Below are 12,500 nucleotides of genomic sequence, written 5' to 3' on the forward strand. Positions count from 1 at the left end.
AATAAATTCATTTTCTTGTTTAGAAGAAAGATAAAGAGAGAAAAAGTAAAGGTGTGAGTTAAATACGCACTAACCCACTTGTGTTGTTCCCCTCCACCTAACTGGTATATTTAATGCAAACTTTTGTAGTTCAGACCACGCTGGAGTACTGAAAATAACAATCCAGTTTTCTGTTGTAGTCTTACTGTAGATTAATGACGTGTGTTACTCTACAAACAAAGACCAAGCTGTTGAAGGCTGAAGTATTTTTAGACTTTGAAAAAGCAACCAGCTTTATAATCTAAATTTGACAATCTGAACACAAATAAACCAGCCTAGAGGAAAATTTTAAAAAACACCTAGCAAATACAGAGAGTCAAATAAAACAGCAATGTTAAATTCTCATTGATTTTGTTTACCAATTCAGGATTTGCTTGCAAAGCAAGTGACAAAAAAAAAAAAATTTTTTTTTTCAGACATGGTTGTGGTTAAGAAGGTCACTTTGCAATCGTGTGTTTTTGGATTCTTTCCCACTGCACAACATCTTGAGCAAGTGTCTTCTACTATAGCACTGGACTGATCAATGCCTTCTGAGTGAATTTGGTAGATGGAAACTGTGTGGAAGCCCATCGTATACATACATAATTATATACATACACACACACACACATATATATATATACATACATACATACATACATACACACATATATATATACATACATACACACATACATACATACACACATACATACACATACATACATACATACATATATATATATATCATCATATATATATATACATACACACACATACATACACACACACACACACATATATATATACATATATACACACATACATACACACATATATACATACATACACACACGTATATATATATATATATATATCATCATCATCATCATCGTCGTTTAACGTCCGCTTTCCATGCTAGCATGGGTTGGACGATTTGACTGAGGACTGGTGAAACCGGATGGCAACACCAGGCTCCAGTCTGATTTGGCAGAGTTTCTACAGTTGGATGCCCTTCCTAACGCCAACCACTCAGAGAGTGTAGTGGGTGCTTTTACGTGTCACCCGCACGAAAACGGCCACGCTCGAAATGGTGTCTTTTATGTGCCACCCGCACAAGCCAGTCCAGGGGCACTGGCAACGATCTCGCTCGAAAATCCTACAGGAGCCAGTCAGGCGGTACTGGCAACGGCCACGCTCAAAATGGTGCATCTCATGTGCCACCCGCACAAGAACCAGTCCAGGGGCACTGGCAACGATCTTACTTGGCTTGCCGGGTCTTCTCACGCACAGCCCATTTCCAAAGGTCTCGGTCCGTAGTCATCGCCTCGGTGAGGCCCAATGTACGAAGGTCTTGCCTCACCACCTCAGCCCAGGTCTTCCTGGGCCTACCTCTTCCACGGGTTCCCTCAACTGTTAGGGTGTGGCACTTTTTCACGCAGCTATCCTCCTCCATTCTCACCACATGTCCATACCAGCGCAATCGTCTCTCTTGCACGCCACAACTGATGCTTCTAATGTTCAGCTTTTCTCTCAAGATACTTACACTCTGACGGGTATTCACATTGACATTACACATCCAACGGAGCATACTGGCTTCATTCCTTGCGAGCTTACGTATGTCCTCAGCAGTTACAGCCCATGTTTCACTGCCATGTAGCATGGTTGTTCGTACGCATGCGTCATACAGTCTGCCTTTTACTCTGAGTGAGAGTCCCTTTGTCGCCAGCAGGGGTAAGAGCTCTCTAAACTTTGCCCAGGCTATTCTTATTCTAGCAGCTACACTTTCAGCGCACCCACCCCCACTACTAACTTGGTCACACAGATAGCGGAAGCTATCGACTACCTCTAGTTTTTCACCCTGGAATGAGATAGAAGTTGTTTCCTGTTTGTTTGCAGTCTTTATTGCACCTGAACATCTGCCACAAACAAAAACTAACTTGCTAGTTAACCTGCCTTTGATGTTGCTGCACCTCTTATGTGTCCATAGCTTGCACCGGGTACATCTTATAGAGTTACTACCTACTCCTTTTCTACATACTGAGCAGGGCCATCTACCTGAAGGGGTTTGTGTTTTATCTACCTTCCTACTTATTAGGATTTTGGTTTTAGCTAGGTTGACTCTAAGGCCCTTCAATTCTAGACCTTGCTTCCACACCTGAAACTTCTCCTCTAGTTCTGATAGTGACTCCGCAATTAGGGCAAGGTCATCAGCATAGAGGAGCTCCCAGGGGCAACCTGTCTTGAACTCCTCTGTGATTGCCTGGAGGACTATGGTAAATAATAGGGGGCTGAGGACGGAACCTTGGTGGACCCCTACCTCTACCCGGAATTCATTGCTGTACTCATTTCCAACCCTCACCTTACTGGCAGCATCTCTGTACATGGCTCGCACAGCTCTCACTAACCATTCTTCTATCCCAAGTTTCCTCATTGACCACCAGATAAGGGATCGGGGGACCCTGTCAAAGGCTTTCTCCATGTCAACGAAAGCCAGGTACAGAGGTTTATCCTTAGCTAGGTATTTCTCTTGCAACTGTCTCACTAGAAATAAGGCATCAGTAGTGCTTTTACCTGGCACGAACCCAAACTGCATCTCATCTAAATTGATTTGCTCCCTAATTAGTTGGGCTATGACCCTCTCTGTAACTTTCATAACCTGATCTAACAGCTTGATGCCTCTGTAATTATTTGTATCTAAAGCGTCCCCTTTACCTTTGTAGCAGTTGACTATGATGCTGCTACACCAGTCATAGGGTATGACTCCTTCGTGTATCACCTGGTTCGTAATACGGGTGACTAGGCTATAGCCAACACTGCCAGATATCTTGAGCATCTCTGCAGTGATTCCTGATGGGCCGGGGGCTTTCCCAGTCTTCATACTCTTAATTGCTTTATCTACCCTGGTACTATCAACTCGGATAGCTGGTCCCTCTATTGGGTCGACATAAGGCAGGCTCTCTTTCTCCCATTCATTCTCTTTATTAAGCAATCTATCGTAGTGGCATCTCCAGACCTCTTTCTTTGCATCCTCATTTAATGCAAGCGTACCATCATCCATGCGAACACATTTCTCTCCTACAACATCACTATTCTCTCTCCTACACTGTCATATATATACACACACATATATATACACACACATACATATACACAAACACATACATACACACAAACACATACATACATCACCCTCACTGATTCTCCCCACCCTCTAGCCCACTTACCCTCACCACCATCACCTCTCTCACTCTCTTCCACTTGAGTGCATAACTCCTTTCTATTTGATGTTCAGAAAAGTCCCATGATATGGGTCCAGGTTCAGTCCCACTGTGTGACATCTTAGGCAAGTGTCTTCAACTACAGCCCTGGGCCGACCAAAGGCTTGCGAGACGATTTGGTAGACAGAAACTGAAAGGAGCACATTGCACGCGCACACACACACACACACACACAAACAAACAAACACACACATATGATAGGCACAGGAGTGGCTGTGTGGTAGGAAGCTTGCTTCCCAACCACATGGCTCCGGGCTCAGTCCCACTGTGTGGCACCTTGGGCAAGTGTCTTCTACTATAGCCTCAGGCCACCCAAAGCCTTGTGAGTGGATTTGGTAGATGGAAGCCCATTGTATATATATATATATATTTATATATGTGTGTGTGTGTGTGTGTGTGTGTTTGTTCATCTGTGTTTGTCCCCCCCCACCATAGCTTAACAACTGATGTTGGTATGTTTATGCCCCCGTAACTTAGTGGTTCGGTAAAAGAGACCGATAGAATAAGTACTAGGCTTGCAATGAATAAGTTCTGAGGTCAATTTATTCGACTAAAGATGGTGCTCCAGCATGGCCACAGTCAAATGACTGAAACAAGTAAAAACAGGAAAAGATATTTTTATAATTAAATATTATTAAGAATTGCATAAAAAAAATTGTTGAGGCTATAGTAAAAAAACGCTTGCCTAAGGTGCCATGCAGTGGGACTGAACACAGAACCATGTGGTTGGGAAGCAAGCTTCTTACCACACAGCCATGTGCACCTGCAAGAGCCATGTGCACCTGCAAGAGCCATGTGGACTCCAGTTTAGAATAACTATTCTAAATATAATTTCTTTCTATTTCTATATTTATCGATAGCTTACAATAAAGCTTTTTTCTTTTGCATCTCAAAGAAACTACCTCACCTATCCTACCACATCAGCTGCCAACAAAATAAACCCCTGAATTCACACACAGACTTTAACAATACAACATATTCATCAGGAGTTTCACATCTTTTTTTCTCATATTACCATGTGTCTGATGATTCACCAAAGCAGCATTCATCTCTCATCTTTCAACATGTGCTGTGTTATGTTAACTGTCACACACCTCATTCCTCTTATTATAGTATTTACTATAATATGACAACAGCAAACTGCAGCAGATGCCATGTAGTAGGCTTACTACCTCTCTTTTCTGAGTTCACTTCTCATTGCCATTATTTTCCAAAGGCCAATGAATACCCAGATGAAATGTTAAAATTTAAAAAAAAAAAATGGAATTCAAATTTTAATTTTAAATTTTGGTTTATGAAAAATTTTTAGTTTTATTGCCAAAAAAAAAAAAAAAAGTTGGAGATAAACAGAAATAAAAAATAAACCAAACTTTAAATCTCTGATTAAAACTAGGTCATTATTCTTAAAAATCCCTTAAACAGTGGGCATTTAAACCATCCATGACATGGTTACTTGATCTGCTAGAAATAACAGCCAAATCTCATTAAAGTCACATCTAACCATTTTGAAAAAAGAGAAGGACACATAGGTATAATGTAGCCCTAGACATATCCCTTTAAAAGAAGTGATAGTCATGGCTAGAATGCTTTTAATGATAATTCTGAATCTATAAAAACAAAGCGTGACATGTCCTTTATTCTTATCTCATCTTTATATACCTGAGGCAAATTATGATCACACCACAAAATCACTCATGTATTTTATTGTGTCCATTAATGAGCTCATGTGTGTGTGTATGTAAAAAGTACCATTCGAACATGACCAATGCCAGTGCTGCCTGACTGGTACCTGTACTGGTGGCACATAAAAAACACCATTCGAGCATGGCTGATGCCAGTGCTGCCTGACTGGCTCCTGTACCGGTGGTAGATAAATAGCACCCATTACACTCTTGGAGTGTTTGGCATTAGGAAGGCATCCAGCTGTAGAAACCTTGCCACAACAGATTGGAGCCTGGTTCAGCCATTTGGTTCGCCAGTCCTCAGTCAAACTGTCCAACTCATGCCAGCATGGAAAGCAGATGTTAAATGATGATGATGATGATGTATGTGTGTATTATAACTACATGTGGACTGTTGGCGATTTTTTTCCTCCTCCTTCCTTCTCCTTTGGACTTTCCTGTTTCCTGTTTCTGAAGAAAAGCTATGCTCAAAATGTAAAACAACCACTCTGTTCCTTCTCTGAGCTTCTTTGCATGTGCTACATATTTGCATTGTTGTTTCTTGTCTTTTTTCTCTGTTTTTTTAATTAACTACACGTGTGTGTGTGTGTGTGTGTATTATATATATGTGTATGTATGTATAATATATATGTGTGTGTATGTGTGCATGTATGTATTATATATAATGTGTATGTATGTATAATATATATTTATGCGGGTGTGTATGTATGTATAATATATATTTATGCGGGTGTGTATGTATGTATTATATATAACAGAGTTATTAGTGATGGAATTATCATTCCAGGCAAAATATGTTATAAGCTTTCCATTAGTATACCAAGCTAACAATATTGTTTAGATTAGTAAAGAACTTTGAGGATTCTTGCGGCAGGGTCGAAGGTTCTAATTCATCACCATTCTATGTTGTAAATCTATGGTTGTACTCTTGTTATACTGGATTTTTTTTACACAGAGTGATATACAAGACAAGGCATAAATAATATCATTACACACTTTTCTTTGCAAGCTGTAAATCAAATTTACTACAATAAAAAAAATATGTAATGACCATTATTTATGCCTTGTGTGTGTGTGTGTGTGTGTGTGTGTGTGTGTGTGTGTGCGTGTGCGTGTGCGTGTGTGTGTGTGTGCATGTCCAGTGATTTACAACTGTAGTTGCTTATATGAAAATCACACTATTCAAGCCATGTTGTTAGTACTTCTGTTGATAAATTGTCTGCATGCTCTATATCATCAAAGCCATGAGGATTGGGAGGCTTTACTTGAATAACAAGGGTTAATGACAGAAAGGATATTGTCATCTAATCCAAACAAAAATGGACATAAAAACAAGTAAATGAAATATATATAATTTATCTTTTGTTTCAGTTTGTGGTCATGTTGGGGAATTGCTTTACAGGGTTTTAGTCAAACAAATTGATTCCAGTATTTAGTTTTTAAGTTTGGTGCTTATTCTATTGGTCTCTTTTGCCAAACAGCTAAGTTAGTGGGGTATAAACAAACCAGCATTGGCTGTCATGCAGTGGGGTACACACAAATACAAACATAAACAATGGGCTTCCAAGCAATTTCTGTCTACCAAATTCACTCATAAGGCATTGGTCAGCCCAGGACTATAGTAGAAAACACTTGACCAAGGAGCTGTGAAGTGAGACTGAATCCCAAACCATGTGGTTGCAAAGCAAACCACCCAGCCAATAATTAAAAAAAAACCTTATTATTGGTTGCTAACAGTAATACCTGTCATTGATTGGGTAATTACTTTTACTCTTTTTCAGGAGCCACATTCAAAGTGTTATTATATATATAGATTTACTCCTCCTGTATGTGTGCATTTTCCGTACTGGCATATGTTGCACAGATCATTATGATGCAAGTTAGCTTTTATTGAGAGTGATTGTCAATAAAATCTGCTTCATTTTGAGCTTGATTTCTATGGCTGGATGCCTTTCCTATGACCAATCATTTCATAGAATGTATTGAGTTCCTTTTATCATGGCATGAAAAGCAGAAAAGCTTTTATGTCTTTGATAAGACAAAAGGCTCCTTCCTGACTGAAGTTATACAGACAGACAAATGTTTCCATTTACAATGAAATACTACTGCTCAGTACATTAAGTACACTTCATACACTTTATTACAAGTTGAATATTCTGGAAACTTCAGCCCGAGTTTTTTGTTGCTGACTATTCAAGTGATTCATTTGAATAATCCACAGTGTAAAATTCTAAACTATGACCCATTAAAATTTACTTCCAATAAAACATACATACATTAACACACACATCTCTCTCTCTCTCTCCACACACACACAAACACATTCATATACATATGCTTAATATATATACAGAGGCAATTACGCAGATAAACAAATTATATACAACAGCATGGGTTTGATATACAAAATATATATGTCTAACAGCACCGTCCGAGCGTGTTCATCGCCAGAGCAGCTGTCTGGCTTCCGTGCTAGTGGCCTGTAAATAGCACCATTTGAGCGTAATCGTTACCAGAGTCGCCTTCTAGCACTTGTGGTGGTGGCACATTAGAAAATCATTCGAGCGAGGTCGTTGCCAGTGCCGCTGGACTGGCTCCCATGCAGGTGACACATAAAAAACACCTTTTTGAGCGTGGCCATTGCCAGTACCGTGTGACTGGCCCTCGTGCCGGTGGCACGTAAAAGCACCCACGACACTCTCGGAGTGATTGGTGTTAGGAAGGGCATCCAGCTGTAGAAACTCTGCCAGATCAGATTGGAGCCTGGTGCAGCCTTCTGGCTTGTCAGTCCTTAGTCAAATATCTATATTCATACTTAAATATTCATCATCTGCAAAATCTTTAGTCTTTACATTGTTTCTGTTTGCTTGTATACATATATATATATTTTGTATATAAAACGCAAGCTGATTTATCTAATTTGTTTATCTGCATAATTGCCTCCATATCTGCTCACCTGGATTCCTCTTATAACCACTGTTTACCCTACAAAAATTGTCCCTCATAAAGACATTGGAGTCTATGTTCGAATCATTTGAGTGTTATTAAATGTTTTCTATACTGAGAATCTCTGGATCTCATCTGTTGACTATATATATATATATCATCATCATCGTTTAATGTCCGCCTTCCATGCTAGCATGGGTTGGACGATTTGACTGAGGACTGGCGAACAAGATGGCTGTACCAGGCTCCAATCTTATCTGGCAGAGTTTCTACAGCTGGATGCCCTTCCTAATACCAACCGCTCCGAGAGTGTAGTGGGTGCTTTTATATGCCACCGGCACGAGGGCCAGTCAGGCGGTACTGGCAACAGCCACGCTCAAAATTGTGTTTTTTACGTGCCACCTGCACAGGAGCCAGTCCAGCAGCACTGGCAATGACCTCGCTTGAATGTTTTTTCACATGCCACCGGCACAAGTGCCAGTAAGGCGACGCTGGTAACGATCACGCTCAAATGGTGCTATTTACGTGCCACTAGCACGGAAGCCAGACAGCTGCTCTAGCAATGATCACGCTAGGACAGTGCTCTTAGCGCTCTACTGGCACAGGTGCCAGTCATCGAATTTGGTTCAATCACGATTTCGATACACACACACACACACACACACACACACACACACACACACACATACACACATATATACATACATAAATTTACAAATATATACATATACATGTGTGTGTATTTAAAGATTCAGCCTCATCAAATGTCAACCAGTCTGTTACAGTTACTGAACATTACATACATAATTATGAGCGAGGCTATAACTGTAAAATCCAGCTGGGTTAATGATGAAATTTAACTTTGCTGTAGATGAAACCATTACCTACTTTAGCAGTTTTACACGCTTCACTATTGGTACAGATATTGCAGTCAAGTCAGAGAAATTCATGGTGTATTGGGCAACATACTAACGAATTTAGATTTCATTAGTTATAAAGATCTCTAACCCTTAAATAGTAAACATCATCAAAAATTTTATATGGCTATAGTCATCAAGGAAGGAAAGTTTATATTTTTCAATAATGAAACTAAATTTTACTGTGCAAGAGTCTAACAGTAATAGCTTTAGTATATATTATTATAAAAGTTACCCTTAAGAAAAGAGATATTTGTCTTTGCTTGATTGGCACACCCATTTCCTGGTGTTTAAGAATGAAAGTTAACACTTGTTGGTTCAGTTAATTTGACTAAACAGGTACCATTAGTAACTACAGTGCATGACTGATCAATAGGGCAGCTGTATAATGGACTAGAGTTTGCTTAGATAACAGAAAAGGATTCAAATCTTCAAAGGAGTTTAAATGATTGTAAATGCTTCTGAAATACAGCAAGCTTTTAAAGCCCTACATTTAGTTCTGCTTTCATGTAAGAGAGAGAGAGAGAGAGAGAGAGAGAGAGAGAGATCAACCAATATTAAGTCAACCAACTTAATCACATGCCGGTCCAGATGCCAATCTCACACCTCTTTCAATGGGCTAAAGCACTCACAATAATTTTTAAAAACCGATTTTTATTACCTCTCCACTAAAATTAATAGATATGAATAACTGAATGGAGAGATGCAACACAGCACGACAGTGTAGTGCAGAAACAACGTGACATAGGGACTTTCTAAGAGGAGAATACCACTAGGTAGTGCAATGGTTCCACGTCCAAATAGCAACATTTTTCGTCCATTAACCTCGTTAATAGAAAGCCAAAATAAAGTTTGTATACAGAGTGTTCTTTCTTTGCTGTGGGTTCGATACTTTGCTATCGTATTCGATATGGTGTACTACCTTGATTTTATCAAAGATGGTAATTTGCTCAATCTCTTTTCAATCTTCACAGTCACACCTTAATTAGAAACAGTTCAGACAGCGAACTTATCTCACAGCAAAGCCAGTGCCAAGTTTGTCATTCCTACCTTCGGAGTAGACCTTCCACCTTTCAGAAGAAAGTTTAGTCCGCCAAAGTTTTTAAAAGAAAACCCCGCTTCGAGTAGCCTGGTCACACTAAGTATAGCAAAATCTACACTACAGGGACACAGCGCAGTATAGCGGAGAGCTGTTTGACCCTGGGTTGGGATATCAAGCCATGACAAGCCTAACTAATATTTGTTTAATTCTTGTTTCCACCACTACGAGAAATGTCCTGACAGGTGCAGGTTATTGAGGTTCTTAACGCGGTCCTAGATATGGCTGTTCAGTCGCGCAGGAGTTTTCGTGGGGCATCTCTCGTACAAATTCAGCAACTCTATATCACAAGCAGCTATAAGTACATTCAGACCCCGCTGTCAGCCTCTTACGAATACATGTGTATATTTTTGTAAACTGAGCTTCTATGCTGTAGTTTAGCTTGCTAGAAATAGCAGTCAAATTCCTTTCAGTCACACGCTTCCACCTTAAAAATGGAAGGATACATTGAACAATGTAGAACACTATACGACGAGATGGTCACAGCTGTGGAACGCCTTTAATAAAAAGTCTGTTAAATTAAGGTTCATTTGGGGCTATCGTGAGTAAACACAGATATACAAACTAGCGTAAAAGCTTCAACAAGTTTAGTGAAACTGCAAGAAATGGCAGTCAAATCTCCCTTTACTATCTTTAACAAGGAAGAACACATTAAATACTAAAGTCTTCGATATTCTAAAGAGATAGGATAAATTGTTGGTGGAATGCTTTTGTTTGTAGTTTTGGTCAAAGTTGACCGGGGCTAAACAGCAGAAATAATTAACGAAAAGAATGAACATAGAAATTATCAATAGGAGCCGGAGAACAATAATTTCTTCGGTAAACATGACACTATCGATAGCGGAGGTATTTATGTAGATTATATATATCAGGATTAAATAGAGAAAATTATTTTACAAGAGTTAGTACAAACTTCTTTTAATTAATCTACCATCTGGCCCTCTATATTCAACATATGTTTACAACATAACAGAACGACCGAACAAAACAGATAAAAAAAAAATAAATAAAGACAATTAAAAACACTAATTATAATTGTAAATTTTATTTAAAGAAAGAGGAAGTTATTTGATATTTATTTTACGTTATTGCTTACTAAAAACAAGACTGAATATTTTCTCTAATGTTTTGTTTATAATAACGTTTTGTTCTACTCTAATTAACAAGAAACAGCACTATCGACAGACTAGCGGGCACCTCGTAATTAAAGAAACATTTTTTAAAAGAATAATAAAGCATTCGAATTTCGTGTAAATGTTAAAAAGGAACAAGCTGTAGATAGACAGGTATCTTCAGTAACTGAAACTACAGGATTTATAATGTAAATATAGAAAATATAGGTAACAACAAGGAAAGCATACATACATATATATATATATATATATATATATATATATATATATATATATATATATGTATGTATGTATGTACAAAGAAGATAAGAAACAAGATGTTTATAAAAACAAAACTTACAAATCATTCGTAATAACCATCGAATCTATATCCATATCACTCTGAGATGATTCGATAGAAAATATATGATTGTCCATTTTACAAATCCACTTAATGATCCGCAGAAGAGAGAAAAAAAAGTTTAGTTTTTTGACATTGTTAGCAAGTACTTCCGGAGCGTTTTTCCCTAACCACCACCACCCAAAAAGACTTTTACAAACCAACTACTGTTACTTATGTCTGCAAGAGGTCCTTTACTTGGTGCTTATGTTTAACATAACTTTGTGGGGGTATGTGTGTGTGTGTACATACACACATTATATCACGCACACACACATATATATATATATATATATATATATATAATAATTATATAGAATATTAATGAATGATTTTATTTATATATATATATAATATTAATGAATAATTATATATATAGATATAGAGATATATCTATATATTACACACATACATATATACACACTCCTCCTCAGTTACTGAAGACACCTCTCTATCTACAGCTTGTTCCTTTTTAACATTTACACGAAATTTGAATGCTTTATTATTCTTTTAAAAAATAACATATATATATATATATATATATATATATATATATATATATATATATATAAGCACACACGCACACATACATATATATATATATATATATAAGCACACACACACGGTATATATATATATATATATATATATTTATGCACACACTCTATTTATATATCGTTACTTCTGCTAAGTATTATTAAAAATCTATAGATATAATTATTTATTTAAATCTATTCATAACTTTTTTACTGGCTTCAGTCATTAAACTGCGGCCATGCTAGAGCACTGCCCTGAGGAGGAGTGTGTATATATGTATGTGTGTGTAATATATAGATATATCTCTATATCTATATATATAATTATTCATTAATATTATATATATATATAAATAAAACCATTCATTAATATTCTATATATATATATATATATATATACGATAAAGTGTAGTATATTGCCATATATATATATATATATAAATTATTCATTTATATTATATATATATATATATAAATAAAATTATTCATTAATATTCTATATATATATA

The 12,500-nt window shown here is 37.4% G+C and overlaps 1 protein-coding gene across 2 annotated transcripts in view; it reads right to left on the reverse strand.

The window, feature by feature from the left end:
- LOC106880157 (proton-coupled zinc antiporter SLC30A2) overlaps positions 1 to 12,500 on the reverse strand; it is a 57,285-nt gene that overhangs the window by 28,852 nt on the left and 15,933 nt on the right. The window contains exon 1 of one of the 2 annotated variants that reach the window (XM_014929993.3): positions 11,417 to 11,725. The exons of the other annotated variant lie outside the window; for it this stretch is intronic. Coding sequence (XP_014785479.1) covers positions 11,417 to 11,493 — 77 coding nt within the window. The 5' untranslated portion in view covers positions 11,494 to 11,725. Of the gene's footprint in view, positions 1 to 11,416; positions 11,726 to 12,500 lie in introns of those variants that run through there. 2 annotated transcript variants of the gene reach the window in all.

The sequence above is a fragment of the Octopus bimaculoides genome, chromosome 4 (genome assembly GCF_046866305.1).
Source record: "Octopus bimaculoides isolate indiv1 chromosome 4, ASM4686630v1, whole genome shotgun sequence".
NCBI classification, from domain to species: Eukaryota; Metazoa; Mollusca; class Cephalopoda; order Octopoda; family Octopodidae; genus Octopus; species Octopus bimaculoides.